The sequence below is a fragment of the Opisthorchis viverrini genome (assembly GCF_000715545.1).
Source record: "Opisthorchis viverrini unplaced genomic scaffold opera_v5_30, whole genome shotgun sequence".
NCBI lineage: Eukaryota > Metazoa > Platyhelminthes > Trematoda > Opisthorchiida > Opisthorchiidae > Opisthorchis > Opisthorchis viverrini.
Genome location: NW_008751686.1, coordinates 2,376,254 through 2,402,141, shown reverse-complemented (window position 1 = coordinate 2,402,141; position 25,888 = coordinate 2,376,254). Strand labels below are relative to the sequence as shown.

The 25,888-nt window shown below is 44.2% G+C and overlaps 2 protein-coding genes across 2 annotated transcripts in view; one reads left to right on the top strand and one right to left on the bottom strand.

Moving 5' to 3' along the window:
* Nucleotides 1–2,398: 2,398 nt before the first annotated feature.
* On the bottom strand, nt 2,399–25,888 carry T265_02483 (hypothetical protein; the record flags this gene model as incomplete). Its single annotated transcript, XM_009166732.1, has 2 exons — nt 2,399–3,547; nt 25,806–25,888. One exon carries the CDS (start codon nt 3,545–3,547, stop codon nt 2,399–2,401), a length of 1,149 nt encoding a protein of 382 aa, XP_009164996.1.
* Nucleotides 7,661–25,888, top strand: part of T265_02484 (hypothetical protein) — a gene marked incomplete at both ends in the record, with an annotated part of 52,049 nt that continues 33,821 nt past the window's right edge. The window contains 2 exons of the mRNA XM_009166733.1: nt 7,661–7,780; nt 24,302–24,460. Coding sequence (XP_009164997.1) covers nt 7,661–7,780; nt 24,302–24,460 — 279 coding nt within the window. The remainder of the gene's footprint in view (nt 7,781–24,301; nt 24,461–25,888) is intronic.

Genomic DNA, 25,888 nt, shown 5'->3' with positions numbered 1-25,888 from the left:
AACCTGAGTGCCACAGTTGGTGCGCCTTTCAAGAATCCGAAATCGTAGATAACCCGATTTCACACGTTTTCAATAGGGGCGTTGAAACGCGACTCTCACCAGTCCATAAACGAGATCAACTAACTGAAACGCAAGCTGAAACTCTACCCCGGTGAATGTTTCAGTCTGCAGCCCAAACGACCTACGCAAGCTGACCAGTTCACGTTTCTATCTCCAAAAGTAACGGTTCCGTAGATATTCCAGTTCAAATCCGACCGAAAGCGATGGCTCGGTGCTCCAACTGCTCAAACCGCCACGTCAGATCTGACAAGCAGTCCATGGAACGTGATACCGAAGCCTCAACTTTTGAGCACGTTAACAATGTGCAATGGGATGAACCAGAATCTCATGTGATAATCCATCCCCAGTTCAAACTGATCACATCCTTGGTATTTGATACACTTATAGAGGTTTGGTGATTTTTCACGACGTTTTAATTCCCATATTCGCTGCAAATTTCAACTCGGCTAATGAATCAATGCGTGGCGTCATCATTCAGTTCCGCTCACCTTCATCCTACCCTAAGTGGGTACATTGCCCATAGTGGGGATGCCAACTGTGGAAGAAATTCGATCGTTATATGATGCACTTATCGATCTCATGCGTATTCGGGATTTTACGAAACACCATGATAAGCCAAAACACCTGTCAACACACGTTCACAATAGTCCCCATGTCCGCTCACTCCGTTTCATTTCTACACAAAGAAAACCCTCTACAATGCGCCCGGTTACAACGTTCTTCCGTCAGATTTCGAACAGGGCGTTTGTAGGACGGTTTCCATTCCTGTGTTACAAACAACTCAGGCAAATATATTCACACATCTTGATTCACCAAGAATACAACAGCGGCCGTCTCACAGAAAAGATCGTTGATGACCACTGCTGTCGGGACGAGGGGGGCTTACTATACTATTTACTGTATAAACGTATAGCTTAGATGCATCTTTAACCAACATACACGAGGACCCGCAACAAAGTTGATGTTCATCCCAAAAAATATGCTTTTATATATATTTTTCCAAAATCAGGCTGTTACGAAGGCTAGCTGGGTGGATGAAATAGACCACGAGAAGATACTCCGTCGGAAATGTTTTCCCATAGCCTATAGGGTCCCACGGTGCGAGCAACAGTTGCTGCAGATACGAACGGCGGTTTTCACGCAGCACCTCGATACTTAGTACTATATGGACATCAAGTTCTGAGAAGTACACTCATTTGCAAATCAATTTAGCTTTCACGAATGACTCAGCGGAATTTCTCGTTTATGATATTCCACAACTGAATGTGCTGCGCACAGGCCGCCTCATGATTCGGTTGGCACGATATTCGAGATATCGCAGTATATTTCCTTAAAGGAAACTACTCACAAGGTTGCTGAGAACTCTTCGACAGCCCACACCTGGTTTCGCACATTCAGTTGTGGAATATCATAAACGAGAAATTCCGCTGAGTCATTCGTGAAAGCTAAATTGATTTGCAAATGAGTGTACTTCTCAGAACTTGATGTCCATATAGTACTAAGTATCGAGGTGCTGCGTGAAAACCGCCGTTCGTATCTGCAGCAACTGTTGCTCGCACCGTGGGACCCTATAGGCTATGGGAAAACATTTCCGACGGAGTATCTTCTCGTGGTCTATTTCATCCACCCAGCTAGCCTTCGTAACAGCCTGATTTTGGAAAAATATATATAAAAGCATATTTTTTGGGATTATAGCATCCAATGCCGTTCTCAGATCCCGTACCAAATAGAGTGTTTTATTCATCCAACTGATACGCTCTGTAATGATTTGGTTGTCAACGTTTGGACAATACCTGGTCCCGGATACCGTGTATACTACATGATACTACTCAATTCAGACTTAGTAACTAAGCCTAGCTGACAACTCTCAAAATGGGCCAAACCGATAATGGGATCTCACCAACGTTATAAGTAGTATCATTTCAATGATTATGAGTTTTGATTGGCCCAGACTGCGCTCTTTTCATAACACTAAGAAATAGTGAAGTTTTGCCAAGACTGAACTTGGCTCAAATCTCGTTAAATCATTCCTTTGAAGTTATGATAACCTTAACTAAACATTGCTTCAGTGATTCAAAAATCGACCGACTGATAGTTGAAAACCCACCTGCCTTATCGATTGTGAAACATTCGGATCACTGCGCATTGTGAACCGAAACTCATGGGTGCTTGATTCATATAAAATATAGGGAACAGAAAAATACCTTTCGAAAAATATAAACTCTGATGAGAGGTATACGAAAACTATTCACCTCATCTGGCAAAAGAGCGGACAAATGGAGATCGAAGGTGGAAATTTCTGATACAACCAACAGTTGATTCCGACGTTTGGTACAAATCACATTGAGAATGTGTCTGTACGAACACGATCCTTTGGGACAGCAAGGCACAGGGAATGATAAATGTGAGCAATACTGGAGTTCGAATACTGAACCAGTCGCTCTTTGGCCAAAACCATTCCAAACTCGTCTGACTTCTGTTCACTGGTTCCGTTTTTGCAAGCGACGTGTTCAACAAATGCATACTTGGAAGCCAGATCCCGACATGGCATGCTACCAGATGGCCCCCTGCTCTCTTTTACGTGTGAATAACCGGGAATCACACACATTGCACCAGGATCATAGGTCAAACGGTTAAAGAGCCACGTATCTCGGGGTGCAGGATACCAGTATTTGCCAAGTGGTCGAAAGTGTAAAGGGAAGACAACGTCATAAGGCCAGACATAATATCGTCCGTAAGACATGGTAATTTCCATCACGTGCGTTCCGTTTACTCTGAAATAGCTAATGTCTAAGAAAGGCCAACCCCAGTTAGCCGCGGGTCGACTTTTTTCCACATCCAGTTCGTTTTCGGCACCATCAATAAGTGGTCCATAGAGTTTATCTCTTGAATAACCTTGATAAAAGTTGTATTGTGGTGCAAGTCCGGACAGCAGTTCCCGAACTTTGTCCCTAATCAATACATCCACAAGCACATCAATGTCCTCATCCCATGGAATGAAATCGTGATGTCGATAAGAACCTAACAATGTTCCACCGTACAACATGAATCGATCTCCCAGACCATTGGCAAACATTGTTTCGGAGAATATCTGGAGCAATCGCTTGGACAATTTCCGCTGAGCAATGCTCATCACTGGTTCAAATAATGGAGGAAGTTGGGCCACTTCGCCATTGCTGTTTCGCCTTCCCGCAGGGTAAGGTGCAACTGGGTCTTTTGGCCAACTCATCTTGGCCAAATCAGGTGCGAACACAGACCTATTCGGTTGCGACCAAAATGGCTGAACGCGGAATTCATTCGACCTCACACTGACAAAGTCAAGTGTATTGCCATATTTTTCGCTAAACACAATATGGATGACATCATGGGACTGGAACTGCTGTATCAGAATAACCAATATACCCAAGCAGGAGAGTGAAACTAGAAATCGGAAGATTTTGTGTAACCTGACTTGATCTTTCGAACTGGCCATACTGGCTTGATTCATCGTGAGGCGTACTCAGCTATCAAGTATTATCGATTTTCAAATCGCCGCGACCACGAAAATATCATGATTCGGATCCTGAAAGTGAATGAAAATCATTTGATGAGTTGGTTCAAAGGGAAAAAGCCTCGGTACATCCACATTACCGTATTATTCTCCTAGGATTCGGTGCCAAAGTACTAGTTATCCCCCTCGGGGTCTAATTGAGTAAGTTTGATCAGAACACGGAATTCTACCTTATCGAGGCTTCCGATCACATAATTGTTAACTGGTGCAAGGCAGATACGATGCATCGTGCATGCATTGAAATTTTTCTGTAAAAAAAATGTGTGGACAGCAATGGAAACCATCTGTTTGTGGTGAAGTTTTTAGATGCCATCAGGTTCTTGATAGGCCAAAAGTGAACCGCTTACGGGATACGATTATAGAGGTGACAGGGTTCCCCTATTTGTTAACGTTTGTAGTACGACGCAGAAACCGGATTTACATGCACACAGTGTGAAATTAAACTCTTGTTTTGTCGTCAATAGATTTTAAAGGTGTTATATCTGCAGATTCGCCAATCTGTTGTATCTGACTATTGGCCCGCTCCAGTGCCCAATGCCTGAAAAAAACTCAAAGAAGGGGACACAACAGCTATATTCCGAACAAGCGTGTGTGAGAGCACGAGTGCGTGTGTGTGCCGAGTACAACGGTCTCAGGTTATTTATTGGAGAGACACGGTCTGAACTTGGTCCAATGCTGAGGCACACGGTCTGGCCTCGGTACGAGGCCGTGACACGCTGTATATTGCGGGGGCGTTTGTCTGACCTTGACCAACGCTTACTCGCGCTGTCTGGGTTTGACACATGGATGGGACCCGCTGCATATTGAGGGGGCGTTGTCTGCCTGGTCAGCACCCAGTGGAGCTGAGGGTCCTAGTAGATTTCAGACATTCAGTGATTGCTTTCAGGAATCTGACCTTCCTGATAGAAGGTGAAAGGTTTACTTTTATCAAGTTAGTTCCGGCCTGTAAACGCATGTACACACATGCAAGACCAAGTGTCAATTACAGAAACAGCCCCAGTTTGACTAGCCAACTTCACCGCTCTGTAATAAAGTAGGTGATTTGGGGGCCATTTGAAAAAATCCTACAAATGAATCTGATTTGTGGAGGGAGGTATATCAAGTTGTCGTGATCAGGCACTTGTCAACAAATGTGTTTGGGTCTGTAACAATCTGATTTGTTTACACGCTTGATTTCATCCACGGTATTTCTTTTGCATTTGTCTGGAAGCAAAAATTAAGTCCATCGTGCTTGCTAGAAATTCCACAGACTAGTCGGTTGAGGAGGATAGGATCTTGCGTAAGGATAAGGTAATCTGGTCGTTGGCTTGTTCGCTGAGCTGGGCAATTTGGTTGCAAACGTTTCATCACCAATCGAGGTGACATCATCAGTGTGTAGTTGTGCGTAGCGGTGGGTTAGTGGTTGTGCCTTGTATAGGATGCTGATGCCGCGGTAGCTTACCGCTTTTTTATGGGATCCTTGAACTTGGTTGGTAAGTTTACCACCTCCGAAATTTTGAAAAGCAGGTGCTTGGAAGTTGTTTTTGAAGTGACGGTCGTCCTTGAACATTTGAATTGAGCAAGCCGTCCAATCCTACAGTTGGCTTACTGTGAACAGTTAAGCCAAACAGGTAATGAATGCGTACTGGGCAGACGAGCTATATGGGTCAAATCAACACCTCCTGGCTGGTTGAGTAGTAATGAGAAATGTTTCTAAGCTGAATGAATTTCATCGAACTTTTGTTAGGTTTTTGGTCAATTTGTTTGTCTTCCACAAGCCAGTATAAAGAATCCTCTGTGGCAACGGTGATTGAAGCTTTTCACTCAGTTCACTGTTCATTTTCTTGCAGATGTTTCAGAAACTTGATTCTCGCTGTTCTGAGTTGTTTTTGGGCCTCCGTGTTAAAAGGATCTTAAAGTGTGCGGATGAATCATGGCAGATATGAATCGGGTGTATCCAATCAGCCAATCTAACTTTTGTTCTGGCTTTAGTTGTGTTCAGGTAATTGCTTGGATATGTGTTCGTTTCTGGCCACGAATTGGCTTTCGGGTCTGATTGGAACCTTTATCGGTCATTCTCTGCGTAACAGCTTCGCCAAAATCCACTAGAGTATCCCGGTTATTAGGGTTTTCTACATTCAGCTCGGATGTGTTCCATTCTGCGTCCACGAAGTAGCACGCACCAAAGATTGGGCATCACTTTTAATCAGCGCATTACAGAGAGCTCTTTACCACACGATGACAGTCACTTGGGTGTCCGAACGCGGTTCTTGGATGAGTTCACGTGGCAAGTGATTTGTGTCCCAAGATCGCTACTGACAACACAAATAGTAGTCATCTTTCATAGACCTATTCCAAATGGATCCAAACGTGTTTTTTAACCCTTACTAGCCTCAGCAATGGGACCACCCGCATGGGGGGAGAGTCGCTTGGAGGACGTATCTGTACAGCACCGACAGTCGACAGTAGAAGCTATTCTTCCTCACGTCTGAGTCTGACACTGCGACAGCCGGGATCGGAGGGTTATCCTTCTTGAGTTGGTGCCGTCATTATTCTATTATTCACGTGATTTGCATCTTCCATCCCAGCACTGTCTTCACCTCAGCTTTCTTGAATTATTCCACTCGAGTGAAAGGCAAAACCAGAACCATCCGTGTCTAACTGAAAGCAGTGCTCCGTTTTGTAGGGTTTGTGCTCTGTTGCAACCACAGCAGTTCGCATTTCAGGCATGTGGGGCATCTTGACTGTTAAGCCTGAAAACGGAAGCTTTTTTGACTTTTGACTTCAAACTCTGACGTACAAGATCGTGGAGAACTGATCTATTCCGCGAGAGCGGGAATTAGAACATGCCACCGCGCACAGTACACAATTTTGAGCTGAATTTCGGCCGTATATCAACTCACCGTCGGTTACGTTCAACCGCTGAACGTTCGGATGAACGGGTGGTTTTCAGGGTCAAACATTTCCAACTCGTATCTTCTTGGTGAAAGGAGTCAGTGTCAGTTTCATAAATATGAATATTCCGGTCTCCTGGGCGAAGTCCTCATATCTTTATATCACTGAACAGAAACGCCACTCCCAGACCGCATTGTAGTGCCAGTTCTTGTGGTACGTGGGTTCACTGTTCCCCGTTGGCTTTCTGCAGAGATGGTAGTCCTCGTGGGATTATCACAACACGAGAACCAGAAGTCGGATTAAACATGGTGTGGGAACCTGCAAAACGGGCACTAGATTTGTACAACTCAGGCTTGTCCAGTCCCAACGCCATGCATATGAAACTGGTTTGACGACAAAGTCACTTTCTCACGTTAAATTTGTTTGCCTGATCTTCAGACTGTATCACGAACGCATGGTGCTCAGAAAAACACTCGAGCAGCACTAGCTGAGTGGACCAAGAAGGCGACAAATTTGGGATAGGGTTGAGTGTGACGATAGCAGAAATATGATTAACAGAAAAGGCAGATCGTCCGATTGCACAGATTCGGTCTGTCATGATGGGTCATGATGTGGGCCTGAGTAGTTAAATGAGAGCAAACGAGAGGTTCAGCTGGGTTCCAGGTGAGTCTCTCGAAAAACCAAATTAGTTTGTAAATGAGTGTATATTCGCTAATTCCGTGCAATTTGTTTTCAAGTAGAACATAAGGTTGACAGAAACCCGGGGACTGCGCCTAACTGGTAAGCCCCATGAAGGGCGAAACCGGTCGTGGGCTGTCGACGGATTTTCAGCAACCTTATGATTAGTACATCACGCATATTGCAGCAAAGTAGTTATGGTATTAAACCGCCATGTGGGATCAACTATCACAAAACCGCTACTACTGTAGGAAATACATGAGGAAAGTTTGGACATTTCTCAAGCTTCATTGATCTCGGCGTGCAAAAATAAAACTGTGGCAAACTCTACGGGCAAGGCGGGTACATGTGTGGCTAAATTCGTGATCACGTGACGGACAGAACAAGTTCAACAAAATGGCCTTGGTTTGATCAAATATCACGTGATGTGTGACGTGCTCAGCCAACAGATCCCAGTATAAGTGCAATACGGATCAATACGTCTTATAACATTACGAAATGATATTAGAGCTTGGAAACCGAAACCACTTTGTTACCCAAACGTCAGATGCTGGGATCATGGATGTCGGCCGCTTGGATGACAGCAATGAACCTATGCTAAACGAACGTGACACGCAGGTCAGTTATGGACTATTAGGTCGGTAGCTTGCGTGAAATTCCGATGAGGGTCGAGGCAGAGTAAGACAACGGACGACAATCTAGCTGTGGTTGCAGCAATAACACTCGATTTTCCATGTGTCCGAGCGTAAACTCAAATCTACACTCCACTGGTGTTATATGATCAGGCAAAACTCATCTACCGTGAACGCTGAATAGACCGTCTAAAACAGTTGTTACATCAGGGTGGACGATACGTTGCAGACCGATAGACAGCCTCCCTTCTACTACTGAATACAATTTAGGGAGAACAGTACACATGAACATATCAACACGTGCAGAGTTGAGTGGTTAACCGAACTGTCCAAAAGTGATAGACATTGCATGAGTAGAGAAGACGGGATCTGACCAGCGGGCCAAAGTTTGGAGAGCCTTGAAATAAATCACAACAACTTAATGGAGCAGTTGGAATCGGTATCACATTCAATGCATGCTGTTCAACCGATTCGGATGCTACAAGATAAACGGGATTGGAAAGGCTGGGAAAAACGGCAACCTTGATGTGATTTTGCATGCTGTGTGCTTGGGACAAAAGCAGATAGTATCACACGTGAAAGATTCAGCAGGGATTCAATTGAGTCTCCTGTTAAGACCAAGCTGGTATGCAAATGAGTGTACTTCGAATTTAAAGAAAGTCAAATAACTTCATCAATATTTATATAACAGGATACCTGGCAGTTAACAATGGAGACCAACCTGAGTGTAAAGCAGAGATTAGAATCGAAATGCAATCGGCCTCCATTTCCCATATGGCACAGCTGAATCAATCTGACCGATCCAACATAGCTAGTTGCTTTTCTGTTAAAAAATCCTTCGTGAAAACACGAAGTGGATTTACAGAGACTGAAACTACAACCAACGACTCAGCTTTTTGTTATTTCGGCACCTATTGATCATAACTTAGATTGAAACCCTAAGCCCTGGCTTGATAATAATGATGTCATTCCAGGCAGTCGATTGATAAACGAATAAAGCACGCTGACTTCTCGCTACTCATAAGGTTGCTGAAAATCCTTCGACAGCCCACAACCGGTTTCGCTCTTCTTGGGGCTCATCAGGTAGGCGCAGTGCCCGAGTTTCCGTCAACCTTATGTTCTGTTTGAACCCAAATTGGACTGACGACAAACACACTTATTTGCGAACCAATTTGGTTTTCCAGGGAGAATCCTTCGGAATCCAGTTGAATTTATCGTTTATGATGTTTTCAAGCGTATGGTGTCGGTACAATGTACCGCGGGTTCTCGAATATCATGCCAGCTAAACATGAGTTGGCCTGGTGCTTCAAAACGAGAGATTTAGCTTGGTTCCAGGTAAGTCTCACCTGGAAACCAAATTGATATGCAAATAGGTGTATTCCGCTAATCCTGGCATCTCATTTATGTCAAACTGATTGTCGGAACAAGCCGTTCAAAGTGTCATACCTAATCACATTAGATTCATTGAGAATATCTGGAACTTGAGACTGCACATATGATCGTTGTGGGCGAACTCTATAAGGGGATGCTATCTTTCAGTAAGAGCACCGTCAGACGAAAAGAACTCAGTAGTATTAGCGGGAGCAACGTTATATCGTTGCGAATGGAAGGCTCACCACGATTGCACTCTCTCAAATGACTCATTTTGTCTTTCTCGCAAGTTTCCCATAACCAGTGGCGCTTAAGAGGCTTGCCTACTGACGGATACTCTACTGTGAACCACCTCACTCAGAGCGACATACGTCTAAGAAAGTAAACAGTTTTGGGTCAGTGCTCGAGCAAAAACGAATACTGATCGCGATTAACGAAGCACGGCTGTGGCCAAGCAGAGACAGATACTGATCGCGATTAACGAAGCACGGCTGAGGTGTCTAAGCAGAGACAAAGAGTCAATGTTTCACATCAGTGAAAAAGGGTTGAACTTACTGAGCGCATGGTCACCTACATCTCGACTGTTCTTGTCTAGGCTTGCGTTACCTGGCAGTATCTCAACCCTACTTCGGATGGCATGGTAGCTGAGCACTGAAAGGGTGTTACAGCTGCACGATTCGATGCGGTCCTGAGAACTTATCCATTCTTCTGCTAATGTATCCTCAACTAAGATGTCCAGCGCGAAAGTTGACTCGGGTCAACTCTGAGGCCTGAGGATTGTGATAAAAAGGTCTTTTGACCTCCTCTGGGTGGTGACTGCTGTAACTAACTGCAGTCCCAGCTCCGGTACCATACTGTTGGAAAAAGACCTGCCAGCAAGGAGCACAATGACTGTTGGCAGCGAAGCATCAGTGTTGAACACTGATGTCATGCTGTCGTTGATGATGATGCTGATGTTGATGACGCTACAGCTTTATTGCGAACAAGTGGGTGCAAACGTTACAAGGGTCCTTGACCTTGATCCAAGCTGTCCAATCGACGTCGGGTGAACATGCATGATTGTCTGCTGTGATTCTGAGAAATGCTCGAATACTCATCGTAATTCGCGTGCTTCTATGAAATGCCTGAATATCCATCATCGCCGGTCGGTGCTGACTTGACTACTGCTTCAGGTAATTCGCGTGCTTCTATGAAATGCCTGAATACCCATCATCGCCGGTCGGTGCTGAACTGATTGACTGCTTCAGTGTCCAATTGACAGCTGGCGATTTTCGTCTGGATGCATGGCGGCTTTCCCATTGCGATTTTGGTGAGGTTTGAGGGTCTCAGCAAGTTTCGGGCATCCTGGGATTACCTTCAGGAAACTAGCCTTTCTGACAGTCACATTGACTGAGCAAGGTTTAGTGCCAAATGGTGGATGACGAAGTAATCTTCTATGGCTTCTCTGGAGAAATGGATTCTCTCGAAAGCCCTTCTCCAAACGACCCCAGCCCCACTCACACAACAGAAAGAGCGAGCAATACGAGCAAAACTGAGATCGAAACAAGTCTATAGTTTCAACATTGCCAAAAGAATGGACACCCTATGTATTCTTTTGACAACAGCCCACTTATTTCACTCTGTTCACCAATATGTCCTATATTTCTGACTGTTCAGTCCCGAAACCAAGAGATGACAATAGGTAGACCTTAGAATCAATGGATCATGTTGTTATCTTCTTTGGTCGCCATTGTCTAAATGACTGGAGAAGCACACGGCAACCTGCAAGCACGCATGACAAAGTCCATCCTGAATCCTGCCTGAGTGAACATTGCCGCTGACGCGAGTGACCTTTGTTTTTCTGCCTGGATCTTTTTACGTTGAAACATGCCCTTTGGATTACGAGAACCCATAAACCGTTCGATCATTTTTGGGTTTTTGAGGGTGGAGTGACAGTTTTTCGCTGCGGTCACATTTTCGATCTATTCCTTGAATTGTGAAACTCCGATTAGATAAGACTTATATCGTACGTTTTCAACTAACATCGTGCTAGCACGACTGATAGTTTTCTAGTGTGAAATGTTTACATTCGCTTCTGTTGACGCGGCATCCAATCAGCGACGGTGGTAGAAACATGGATGGATAGATGGAAGTCAAGCAGTTGGGGCATAACTCAGATGAATAAAACCAGCGCGTATGTCTGTCAGTAGGCCATTGTGTGCACCCAAGCGACAAGTGTGTGATGAAAGGGTAAAAATAAAACTATCCAGGGAAATATGGCTTATATCCACAGTATATTGTAGTGCCAAGAGTTGGCGATCCTTCGACAGTAACAGAATGCAACCACGTCGTACTTGATTAAATTACTACAGTAAATCGGAGTCGAATGTCTGTCAAGAGTTCTTGGTGAGCGTGATGAGTTGTGATTTCTGTCAATCAAACTTGACAAATGACCGTAAGCACGCATTAGCATCAATCCATTCGGCGTACACCCTATCCCTCATTCCACTTTTCATCAGTCAGACCGCTTTCACAGTGTCACCTTCTTTCTGCCTGTATATCACACCCATTTGGAACAGCCTAACCTATAAATACACACTGAAAGGAAGTTCTGAGTAGGTTGATTTCAATGCCAGATCTCTGTCGAATAAACCAGGTAGGCCATATCGCAAGTTTCCTCCAAGAGATTCCTCATGGCACTCAGAGTGTCCTGAGAGTGTACTTGCTGCATATTTCTTCTTGCTCAATCGCATCAACAACATAAGAGGCCAGTGGAAGATGTTTATTCTCCACAAAGTTTGTCAAACAAATCAATATATCCAAGGGACCATAGGGGATGGCCAGCTCATAGAATTTTATATTCTCCGGTGGCCTCGTGGATTCACGAAAACGAGGATATGGGTCTTCGAACCGAACCTTGCTTACTCGGGCATAGACATCAGCTGTTCAGCCCATGTTTTTTGGCTGAAATTTCTGACCGACACAATTTTAATCGATGGATCTCACCTATTGCTGACAGAACTTAGAAAACCACTGGGCCATTTTTATCCAATTTGAATAGAATCAGTTTCCTAACATTTTTCAACAGTTCTACTGATTTTCGCCCTAGAGAAACTTGTTTACACACTTAGCTTGTCACTGCTGGTAACATATACTGACCTAACAGAATTTCACTCCATCCAGCTACGCGAAACAGATCTACTAAAGTCAAGCTAAGAATAGATTCACGCATTCCCCTTCTAGAGGATGACCGTTTCCGCACCCAAACTCATAACCAAAGATGAGATCAAGGGAAAGTAAAATAAAGAGGAAAGCATAATACCATTACGCCAAAAAATGAATAAGGGTTAACAAAACACTGGTACGTACTAGTTTCGGCGGTTGAAAAAGGCTTGTACTTGGGTCGGGTTCAACAAGTACATTTGGACTGTGATCAGACTGAGTGAACAGGTTGATGATCACCATCCGCCAATACCTCCGCGGCAGTGACACTGCCCGCTCCGCTCGCACTAACACTGCTCATGGTGGAGCAATTCACGCTGACATCCAATCACTCGCAGCGGACATCAACACCTTTAGCATATCCCAAGATCAAAGACAGCAACAATATCATATCGGTATTTTAAGACAGATTTGTGGTGATGAGGTTAGTGGGCAATTTTAAACCATGAAGTAGATAACAGATACCCTGTGATTGCTACTTTATAAAGCCTGATACTGTCACTGAGAAATGAGTAATATCATTCGACGTGTTGTAACCGCAACCGTGTATTCGGGTACTCATTTTGGGATTGCAGCTGTCTAAGGCTTGATCCATTCGAAATGTGATTATGCTTTTGAAATGTGGTACGTAGTTCCAGTGCGATCGATTCCTCTAAATTAGAGATTTCCGCTACCTTCTGGAACCTCACTCAAGCCTCCTTGACAAATTCAGATACCTGAGTCCGGACAAGTGACAGTTTTTCTCGTCCCATCAAACTGGTTGACTCTTCAACGGAGAATATTTAGCTGTCCGATAGCAAATAGGTATTTACCCTTTATTGAATTGAAAAAAACGATCCGTGCTGCAGTACAGTAAACTGTGATCACCGAGTCAATCGGTAACCTCTCGCCGAAGTTGGTTTTCAGGAGGTGCTATCCGTTGCTGACCTTTATTAAATTGCTTGTTGTGTTGTACCAAACCAAGCGATCATTCATGGCACTGCATTTTGATTTAAAACCTACGTGTTCAGATGAACGCAAGTGGAATTAAACCCAACACTCGTGATGTTGAATAATAAGCGGATCTATTGAAGTAATCCTCGAACAGAGTACACGAATTACGTGGTCAGCTAGCATAGTCTGTCTGTACACGAGACGCTATCTGTGAGATGGTCTGAGAACACTTGCGTAGATGCTAGGGACAGATCTACCATGCTAACATTTCGGTACTGGACCGCAACTGGGTGGTGTGATCAAAGGCACTTACCGATGCTAATAGGGCCATTCAAGCTTTTCAACCATATGATGGCGAGGTACCACATCTTGGTCACTGAATTCTACGGTTTTCTGCATGAAACGATCTACCGCAAGATCTCCGACGTAGTCAAGTTTACACCACAACAGGTGATGTGCCACCCAGCATAAAGGAGATTTTCTCATTGCTGTACGACGGATGATGATGGAAAGGCACTTCTACACTATTGCACTGCCACGTTTGCTCACTGATTTCAAGTCCCACAAGGCAGTGAGCAAATACAAGGCTTGAATGCCCATGAAGCGGTCCGAGATGAATTCTTGCTCATTGACGATTTTCAACTGACAGACGACCCGTGAAGCCATGCAAACACCGGGCCAGTTCAAATAACTGAAAATCATAAGTTAGTCTGCCAAAAAATCACAATAAAAACAAAAGACGGCATACACAAGAAGCATCCTGTCTCTCCTTGGTCCATGCGTCCGCTGAGTACACGGTCCTAAATGATACGGCTAGACAGTGTATCGAGACCATGGGGTACGCCTTCGACGACGTTTTGGATCTTCCGTGAGCAATTTAATTTGTTTTCTGGCGTTCGTACTGATAACTTCTGAGCTTATGGTTGCAAAAATAGCGACAAAATTAATTCAAAATGGCGGATGTGTTGTTGGATGGCACATTTCTTTCCTGTTACTAATAAATGTATCGAAAATTTCGCACTGCTTTCTCCAACCATGTCCATTGGTGAGCAAAACAGCGTCACACAAAACGTACTCTTGCTACGATTGATCACATTTGGAGAAAAGTGTGATCTTTGCGGTTCTCAAAAAGCAGAAGTCGTCTATAGACGCCAGTGGAAAAAAAGCAGTATCACAAGCTTCGAGTGCCAGAATAAAAAAACGACTGGGTTCGTTGTCGGTAGATTAAAGCACAATCAGCGAAATACGCTCATTTGCATACCAGTTTGGTTTTGCGGAACTCACCTGGAACCAAGCTGAATCTCTCATTTATGACGTTTCTAAACGACTGAATTTACTGCACCATGTACTGCCTCATGTTTCAGTTGGCATGATTTTCGAGGTAGCGCGATATACGTATGGACGTAATGTACTACTGATAAGGTCGAGGAGCTTTCAGTAACCTTATGAGAAGTGTATTACATCTAAAAGTCACAATCACTTTTATGCAAATTCACGGGGTCAAGAGGTCAAGTTATCAGGTGGTATGCAAATAATCTTTGTGCTTATTCCATATTCAGGGTGCCTGATTTCTCCGGCCAATTTAAGCAGGTCACACAACTTACGTTCTACCGCATCAGAAAGGCAGATGCACACAAATGTCCAGTTATCAACAGGTTCGCACGCTAGTTCGGCTATGCGACCAGTGAAAAACACGAACTGGTGTGTCGTCGAATGCGTTGGGGTCGAACTATTTGTGTGTGTGTGTGTGTACATTTCAGATTGTAGTACTGCCTCATGTTTCAGTTGGCATGATTTTCGAGGTAGCGCGATATACGTATGGACGTAATGTACTACTGATAAGGTCGAGGAGCTTTCAGTAACCTTATGAGAAGTGTATTACATCTAAAAGTCACAATCACTTTTATGCAAATTCACGGGGTCAAGAGGTCAAGTTATCAGGTGGTATGCAAATAATCTTTGTGCTTATTCCATATTCAGGGTGCCTGATTTCTCCGGCCAATTTAAGCAGGTCACACAACTTACGTTCTACCGCATCAGAAAGGCAGATGCACACAAATGTCCAGTTATCAACAGGTTCGAACGCTAGTTCGGCTATGCGACCAGTGAAAAACACGAACTGGTGTGTCGTCGAATGCGATGGGGTCGAACTATTTGTGTGTGTGTGTGTGTACATTGTCAGATTGTACTGATAGTCTGCGATAGAAATGGTGCAGGTGGTGGAAAGTGGAGCCAAGATAACTGCTAGTTTTTGTGAAGACATCTGAATACTAACTACCCAGTCCACAACAGTCACAACTGTTGTCATCATTTTTGCTCATAGTGGACTGACTGACGTATTCTGAGCTGCATGAATGATGTCTTGGGAAACCTATGTAGTACGGACCTTTTGATCGTAACATGTTGGAAGGCTTGTGTTCGTGATATGATCACACATGATCGCACACAATCAGGAAACCTTGTTTTTTCTCGGCCAGTGATATCACTCAAGTTTCACGTGTTACTTCAATTGTCATCGACGTAAGTGCTTGAGTCTCCTTGTCGAAGTATCATATTAGCCAGTGATCAGGTCAAAGGTTTCTTCAAGCTTATCTACGTGCCGAATTCAGATTTTGTGCTATCAGACTCGTTTGTGTTTGATCTGTTAACCTCTTGTGCTCGATGAATGCACGCACCGCTTCCCGAGTATAATTTTTGTTGGTCGGTCACACATGACATACTATGATCTGGTTCCCACTCCTTTGGAGATGTTCATTCTCATCATGCTTCCCTAAATAGGTTGTTTCGTTTTCCGATACAGTTCTTTGGGAAGGAATTTCTGTAGGTTTCCAAAAAACCGTCAATGCATCAAACATATTTATTCTCCGGAGGAATGACCTACAGGATAACCGCTCTCTACTTCTTACCTACCTGAGCCGTGTCACCTTGATGAGACGATCATTTCCAAGTCCAAACAGGACTGTTGGTTCCCCCGGTGAATCAATGGTGAACAGTGGAAATTTTTCTTGTTTTCTGACTACTCAGGAGTAACGTGACTTACGTCCGTTTATTATGATGATGTCTTGGGAAACCTATGTAGTACGGACCTTTTGATCGTAACATGTTGGAAGGCTTGATCGCACACAATCAGGAAACCTTGTTTTTTCTCGGCCAGTGATATCACTCAAGTTTCACGTGTTACTTCAATTGTCATCGACGTAAGTGCTTGAGTCTCCTTGTCGAAGTATCATATTAGCCAGTGATCAGGTCAAAGGTTTCTTCAAGCTTATCTACGTGCCGAATTCAGATTTTGTGCTATCAGACTCGTTTGTGTTTGATCTGTTAACCTCTTGTGCTCGATGAATGCACGCACCGCTTCCCGAGTATAATTTTTGTTGGTCGGTCACACATGACATACTATGATCTGGTTCCCACTCCTTTGGAGATGTTCATTCTCATCATGCTTCCCTAAATAGGTTGTTTCGTTTTCCGATACAGTTCTTTGGGAAGGAATTTCTGTAGGTTTCCAAAAAAACCGTCAATGCATCAAACACATTTATTCTCCGGAGGAATGACCTACAGGATAACCGCTCTCTACTTCTTACCTACCTGAGCCGTGTCACCTTGATGAGACGATCATTTCCAAGTCCAAACAGGACTGTTGGTTCCCCCGGTGAATCAATGGTGAACAGTGGAAATTTTTCTTGTTTTCTGACTACTCAGGAGTAACGTGACCTACGTCCGTTTATTATGACACCGTTTTGCTCCCTTGCTGCCATTTTTCCCCTGTTTCGTTCCTACTTAAGATCCGTTTATTCTTCAGTAACTGATGTCAATATTTTGCTGACCGTCCGCCACTGCCGGCAAGTTCGTCTCGATTGTACCTATGTTTTTAGCGTCCACTCCGGGTATCGGACCCAGAGCTCCCGGACGGTAAGCGAACTCCCCACCCGCTAACCCGACCTGAAACCCTGAGTGGTTTAGTATTTTGTATTAGCCATGTACCGCAGCTGCCAGATAGCCCTTGGCGAGATTTGTTTTAAACGGACGAAACCGTGCAATCTGACTTGTCACGTGACACCAGCTACCGCGTTGCGCCGCCAACCGAAAGACAGTCCCTCACACCCCAAACGTACTGATTTCTGCGCCGTTAACTCACTATACGGCCAACTCACACTGTCCGATTGCCCCTATATGTCTGTTTGTAAGTCGCTTAGTGCTTACTTGTTGTTGCCCCTATAGAAATCCGTGCTGCGTCAGTGACTATTTCCCGCTCCTGCTGATTGCGTCATTATTGATCATACGTTTGCTTAATTCATGATGCTTACTAATCCTGTAGAACCAGTTCCTGTCAGTCCTCAATACATCATCTGCTGCCCACGTCTGTCCACTGGCTAAGAACTGTGCATAATCTAATAGCTGCAATCGTCCTGTGAGATCCATAACTGCCCGGATCTTACAGGGACTATTTCCAAAGTTCGTTTGATCCGGAACATTGTTTAGTCAGGTGCTTCAGTTTGCTAGAGGTAAACACGGTGATCATAGCCCCGGACATGACCGCACACGAGCAAATGCCCTTATATTGTTTTCATAACGCGTACCAATGGCTGGACTGGATTTTGTTTTTGCGTCTTCCTCGAAGGTACATTCTTGCGCTGATTCGACTAATTTAGGTGGCTTTTAAATAACCAATTTTCCATTCCACTGCACCGAAAAATTCAGGATGACGGTTTTCCGCATGGTGTTACATGTGCACACATAAAACTTATCAGTCCGAAGGACCAGGATGTTAGCTATTTGGGGATATTTGTCTCAAGGAAGTGAAATACTTTAGTTATTTCTGTTGTTAGAAACACCCTATGTTCAAAGACACACTCCTGTCCAGTAAGAGTAGCTCGACTTCACGCGCACTGAATTAAAAATGTGTTAGCTTAATTCACATCAGCGGAGGTGATCAATGTCTGCTTTCAGCAGTCTGTCCTTTTTCCGACGGACTACCAGAGTGCGACAGGCCAACCAGCCCGAACCAAAGGGTTTTTTCGAGGGGTACATACAAATTTTTGTTTGATTTTAGTAGCCAGGGTAGCCATCCAGACATCCAAAATGTCTTTTGTTAAAATGATCATGGCATTACCATCATCATCATCATCATCGGCATCATCATCAACATCATCAACATCATCACCATCATCATCATCAACATCATCATCATCATCATAATCATCATCATCAACATCATGATCATCATCACAATCATCATCAACATCCTCCTCCTCCTCCTCCTCATCATCATCATCATCAACATCGTCGTCATCATCATCATCATCGTTATCATCATTGCCTTCCGCAGTACATCAGTATTTGAATACTGGTGCTTCGCTGCCGTACAAACAATGTGTTGTGAAGAAAAGAAGAAAAGAATAAAAGCGAGTGAAGAAGGAATTTGGTGCTAGCCCGCCACAATCATTTTGAGGTGTGTACAAATCCAGACTCACATTCAGGCGATCTGGATAGAAAATAACGTAGATTAGAAGCCAGTCATTCCCAGTGGGGATCATGCGGGCATCATCACGGAGGCCGAGTAGTACCGATACCACTCAGTTATTTCGCAACCTATCAGATCAAAGGTTAATCACTACGCTTCTTGCTCTGAACTGGGACGGAGGCCGAGTTGTACCGATACCACTCAGTTATTTCGCAACCTATCAGATCAAAGGTTAATCACTACGCTTCTTGCTTTACTCTGAACTGGGCGCGGAAAACAGCACTTTCTTCGGCAGACGCTATGCATGATCCAACCAACACAGCTTCCGATGATACTTGAATTACTGGATATTTTCTAATGCACTGGTCGAACTACTTACTGAATGATCCTTGATTATCGCTTCTATCTATGCACCAGCGACTGTAGCACTGATTCACTGGAGGACATCTTCTACCAGGAATTGACAACTGCGGAGAGCTTAGAATTAGTGGTCGAACACATGAAGCAGTTCTCCTGGTCGCAGAAGTCAACCCTCACAGCCAAAGAACAAAACAGCCTGCACTGTAGCCGGATAAACTAGTCCCTCTTGATCCATGCCGCATCACTGCTGGAAGTCAGAATACAATGTAATACTATACAATATAATATGGATCGACTAATATGGTACAGATGAACTTGCAAGCACTTGACTTTTACCGGTAATATCCCTCTGTATCCCTTTTGTTCTCTTCGACAATTTGGCTTGCGTAACATCAATAATGCCAACAGTTCCCTATGGGTATGTTTTATTTGAGCCAGTGCACTTGTTGAACCAGTCTTTTTTCCATTTCGATTGGCATTCTAGCGAATGTATGAAGCACTGAGAGGAACCAAAATTTCATTAGAGTCAGTCTAAACTGTTTGTGACAACCAATTAATGGGGAATTCGCGAAGCTCTTAATTTTCGGACATTATAGAACAACATTTTCAGGCAATGTGATCACATCTAACACGATGTTACCATATATCCAAGAATTAGGGGTTATCGAGCCGCATCCAACTCTACTGTCTTTTTAATATTATGGTGGGGCACTCACTGGTTTGAGCGCGAACCTGCTGACTGAAAGGTTTGTGGCTTGAACCCCACATCTGCTCCTCGACCTCCATGTCTACGCTTGGGCAACCTGGCAGTATCCCAGCCATCGCGCTTCCTTCGAGTGACATATCAGGAAGGCACCAAAAGAGTGTAACAGCGGAACGAAAAAAATATTGTCGTACAACCCTTTGAAGGTGAGTTCACACCTGAGCAGTTTACTCAACGGTCTATCCATGGAGTACTTCGGGAGCGCAGTCGAAATCTCGGTAATTCCGGTTTATGGGAATCGATATTTTGTGTTCAGTTATCACACCTGAAACTGTATCCATTCGGCCTAATTGAGTTCGCGCTGCCTCTGTTCATATTGGTCAGACAAGGGGTGTTTCTTATTTCCGACTGATAGCCCCGACGTGGTTGCCAGAAACGTCCGATTCTGCAATCCGAACAGAGGAACTCACTGGTTCTCTGGTTGGAAGAAGCTCTCACCGGGCTTAGCTCCACTTGCAGGATAGTAAGTGTGTTAAATCTGGATCCCCATGGACTTAGTGAAAAAACCTACAGTGTTTCCAATCGATTATAATACATCTGTCGTTTTTACTGGTGGTTCCTCAGACAGAGAATGGTTCTACCTTTCCATCTCACCGGAATGTACGTCCTCCTGTGGTTGATTCAGATGAACTACTGTCTTGGTCTAGCGACTGGCCACTGAGTTACACCAACGATCGGTACCGAACCCGCAGTATCCGTCAGCAAGTGCGGAGCAAAATTTCAACTTCCTAGCATTTTGTAATTTCAGGAGAGAGCAATCCGAGTAACCACCACAGATGTTTCAATTTTGACATTCACTCTGTAAAAAACGGACTTTTGGACAAGATAAGCTGCCCACTACTCTGGGTTTCTTGTTCCCTCTGATCGCATCTCGGCTTACAGAATCTTCTGTTGCAAGGAACTCTGATTTTACTCAAGGCTGTCCAGACGTTTTGTCTTATGTGATACTCCACTGTGACAACTTAAAATATATTTTCGTGTCAAAGTAGTCTTGGTTAACAGCTTATCACGATAGCTTGTTTGCCACCCTGCTAAAGAAATCATAGGAACATTGAGGTTCACGCATCGCTGATAGGTCGTATATTGGTCTGGTATAGAAGTAATTTAGGATACTATGGAAAATGCAGGTCACGCCATTTGTTATCTGCTCTTTTCACTGGCTAAAATATAAACACTTGGCTGATGAATAAATTTGAAGCCGCGAGGAGTGCTTCGTTCAGCTCAGAGCAAGAACGATCTCAAGAGATGAATTAAACTTCCATCGGAGAATTCGTTGCTCGAGAAACCAGTAAGTAACTGGACACCTGGTGTAGATTCCATTATCGAAGGATGCGTGGCGCTTTCTCCTGTCTTGATGGAAATCAATCTCAATGTTCATCAGCCTCTCTTGGTCATTCGGGTTGTCTTCAGGAGAGATTCAGTTGAGTCTCCCGTGAAGACCAAATTGATTTGCAAATGAGCGCACCTGTCGAGTTGAGTGTTTCACTTATCAGCTGGAAGGTCACGAGTCATGAGACTACTGATGATTCGCAACAAGGGAGAAACAGCTTTACTGACAGGATAAATTATCAACGTCCACCTGATGACACCTAACGAGAAAAAATGTCTCGTGACTGTGAATGTTGGAATCTGACCAGAACTTGGTTAAAAGGTAATCACAACCTGTTGAGGTGCATTGTCTGGTAACCACACTTTGAGTTTAACCGTAATTTAACCAGATAATTTATTCTAGATCATCGGATGAATTCTTCATCTGGGAGACTAGTTAGGCGAATCCAACGGCCCGATAAGTAAAAAGTCACCGCCGGATTCATCTCAGTGCTAATAGGAACTGTTTTAGTTTAGTTAAACTAAACGATGCAAGCTACGCAGGTAAACTGTTTTGTCAATATCTTCTCTAAAAAATATTACGTTCCCCGGGTTTCATCAGTTCTCGTTTAGCAACGGCCGTCTCTTGGAAAAGATTGCTTGCGGTTGGTCATCCGGGTTGTCTCGTATTAAGAGCACAAAATGGGCTCGGTTACTCGACAGGACAAGTGGGTAGAGAGCACCAGGATGAGAACCAAAGCCAAGCGCCAACTGTTCCTTTGTTGTTCGTCCCATATTAGGCCGAATACTAACCAATATTATAAAGCAACCTCCGTGAACTGGATTCTGTTTAAAGTCCAAAGAAATATTGACTGTTATCACGAAAAAAATATCCTATTTCAAGAATGGGCGACTTAGTATTGACCAATTCCTGTTCCTCACGCATTTGGTTATCATCATTGTCCATAAAAGAACAAAGGATTCGCGAGCGACCAAGTCTCGATTGTCCTGGCCGAGTGAACAGAATCCATCATTCCATTAGTACACTAGGGTCGTCCGGAAAGTTGAGGCGAATCCAACGGCCCGATAAGTAAAAAGTCACCGCCGGATTCATCTCAGTGCTAATAGGAACTGTTTTAGTTTAGTTAAACTAAACGATGCAAGCTACGCAGGTAAACTGTTTTTTCAATATCTTCTCTAAAAAATATTACGTTCCCCGGGTTTCATCAGTTCTCGTTTAGCAACGGCCGTCTCTTGGAAAAGATTGCTTGCGGTTGGTCATCCGGGTTGTCTCACTGTGTGTGAATAGAAGTTGGGAGAGTGTAGAAAATCGAAGGATATATTCCGACCCTGATATCGTTACGTGCAACATACGTTCTTCTGTTACAGTAAGTAGTATCGATTGAGAAATACCATGCGTGAATGATACTACTAGATGTCGAATAAGACGACTGGGAATAAAGTGTCCCCTACTACCGCCAATCTTTGTGGTCAAAGTGCAACCGACTGTTGGGCACGGTTAAAGTGCACAGCTGACAGACCTTGAGGTGATCCCAATTTTCGAAGCAAGTACATGCCACATTTTGGATTATCAGTTACCGCGTGGCTAGATGAGTTTGTTCTTTTTGTGTCTCAGCATGAGGGTCTGCCCTATGATAGCCCGGTGTATCACTGTCAGTCAAATTAACAGTTTTGCCACCCCGATTTCCAACTCAAAACACATTGCATTTGTTATGGGACATGCCTTGTCTCATGGAGATATTCAGCAGTGAAAAAAGGTTGTAAACCCATGATCTGTAGGTATCTGAAGTTTGCTAAAAAAAAACGCAAGCCAGGATTATGCGAAAAAAGCCCGCTTGGGCTTCGACTTTGCTTGTAGCAAAGCATTGACTTTTCAAGTCAGTTGCAGTTTACTTCTTTCCTAGGAAGGCACCTTTTATTGATATGTTTAACGCTTGCATGCACATCTTGATAGGATCGGTGTTATGTGTGAGTAAAACATCTTCACTAGGCTGGTTGCTCCAGTAAGCAATTTTTTGTCCGAAGAGTGACTGCAAAGAAGATGGGTTGGTTCAGATTCCCCCCTCTCTCGAAGGAGGATATTAATATGATGTAAAGCCAGTGTGTCTGATCGTGAGAAACTTGTACAGAAGACAGTGAACATTTGTAGAAGCGACCTTCTTAGAAGGAATTTTTTCTTTCACAGAGCTCATCTCCCCATACAAAATATCTCGGATTTCAACCATAGGTTCCCACCATTGCCCCACGACAAATTGCTCGGTGGCTTGCGTAGTATCTGTAACTTCACTGCTGGCATTGACCTGAAGGTCCTTCCCCCGTAACTTCCAGTGACGGGCAACTTAACCTCGGTTCCAACCTAGTCAGCCATGGATATTGAAAACTGACAATAAGTTGACAGAAATTTGCAAGACCTTTCAGAAATCAGAAGTTGCTACCCAAACTGACCGCCTTCCCTGTTAACCTGGGGTACCACTGTGTTGACAGAACAGAAAGCGAAGAACTGGCAAGCGTGTGGAGAACGGTTTTGGATCGGCCTAGCTGACGTGTGTTGGTGTGCGGTCATCAGAAGGAGTCACCAACATCCTAACCTAATTGTCGTGGCACTTACAAGCCCCCACAGAGCAGCGAAATCTGCCAGTGACACCCAGGGTGAATCATCATTTGAAGCACCTTGAAGTGAAACAGGAAGGAACCAAACCCGACGAAAAATATTTTGAACCTTCCCAAACCAATGAACCGCAACTGCACTAACCAACAAGACCCTTTAATTGACACTCACCATTGACCTACTGTGCTGATCTGAATTGGTTTTACTGGTTGGTTCTCCGTCCGCGTTAAAACCTAACCAACTTGGTGACCCACTCACTCGGTTTGGTGAAGCTTTTGTGTCAAAAGCGAAACGTTACCCAGTTAAAAATTACCGATCGTTTACCAAGCTTTGGTGCATTTTATAGATATTATATTGAAAAGCAAATAGAATCATCTCCGCCCCGTTGTACCCACTTCACATTCCCTGAGCTCGAGTAGGGCATCTATCAGTGGTGTGTCTATCTTGAACCATACCTTGCATGCTTTCTGTTTCACAGTATCTTTCTTGGCGTTCATCTGACAGTCGTAGCGCCCTGGTGAATCCCTTTACAAATGTGTGGCTGTTTGGATGTAACAGTCCTATATCTCGTTCCAGTCTTGCTCAATGTTGGCTCCCAGTCTCCATCTCCACCGAAAGATTCGAACTGGAAATCATCGTGAGTCATCCAAACGAATGGCCTAGACAAGTAGCCCTAACTAAGCGAGAAGCGTATTGCTGTGAAAGTAAGGCGGTCCATCTAGCAAGGTAAGGATCCCCAGAAGAGCTCACATTAGTGTTCCTCATTAGCCGTTACTCATTTTACAAGCTTCTAGAAACCATCTGCTCTCTTACGAAAGGCAGTCTGGTTACATCATCAACGGTTCACTGAAAAAATTCCCTCGAATTACAAGTTCTGACGTTCACCAGACAGTCTCAGTAAACGTGCTAGCCTGACGCAATATGAAAGGTAGTATACGTTCCATTCTCGAATATGACATTTTGCGGTGGCTACTCAAACGAATCAATCGCTTCATCTTAGAGAAACACCAAGAGAATTGAGGGACAGTCACGGGCCAGAGAAGAGACGTCACGAACATCATCATGCGATTTAGTGACACCACACCCAGAGTATCATCTTGGACGCGCTATAAACCTCGGAATTTCGCCTACATAATTAGGACAGAAAGTGTCACAGGTTTCCCCTTTTTCCCGTTTGTTTCTCACTAGTTTAACGAGATTCAACCGCGACTAACCCATGTTCTCCGTTAGAAGAGATCATTCACACATCAGTAAATTTCAATCAGTCGTCAAGACTGGTGTGGAATGGTCAATGTACTGACCGGAAGGTCCTTGGTTCGAACCCGACCTCTGCCTCTTGACTTCCCTGTCTAGGCTTGGGCAACCTGGCAGCATCCCAACCCTCGTGCTTCCTTCGGGTGGCATGGCAGCTATCCACAGACTCACAGCAAACGGTTGGAGTGTCTCCAGCTGCGAACTGCCCTTTAGGGTGTGCGCAGTCGACACTTCAGTTAGTCAGCAGAGCTCATGGTAACGCGATTTTAGGGAGCAAATCGATATCGCGACTATGATGCAGCTGATGGGATGTAGCTTAGGCTAGACAGTTGTGTATCATTTTAGTCAATTCTTCAAACATTCCTGCAACTGTTTCAGTCTACGGTAGTTGAGAATACCAAGGAAACGGACCCACCTCGATGATTTTGAGAACCTAGGTATACGAGTTTTAATGACTTGTCAACACTTCCCATTCTTCACCACTTTAGCGTAAGTCAGCAGCTGTGCTGGTCAAATTCTCTGACGCCTATTTTGCGGTGACTGCGAGCGATACTCTTTAGGGTGTGCGCAGTCGACACTTCAGTTACTCAGCAGAACTCATGATAACGCGATTTTAGGGAGCAAATCGATGTAAAAAGCAATATGTCTACTAATCGCATATTCGGGGTGTTACGACCGCAGTGGAAATCACTCATAATTTGTGGAAAAAGCGATGCCGGTGCACTTACTTCCAATCAGCGCCGTGCGTCCATCCTCGATTTCGGATTTACGAGCATCGGAAGTCACAATAAATACTGGGGTGCCTACGTCG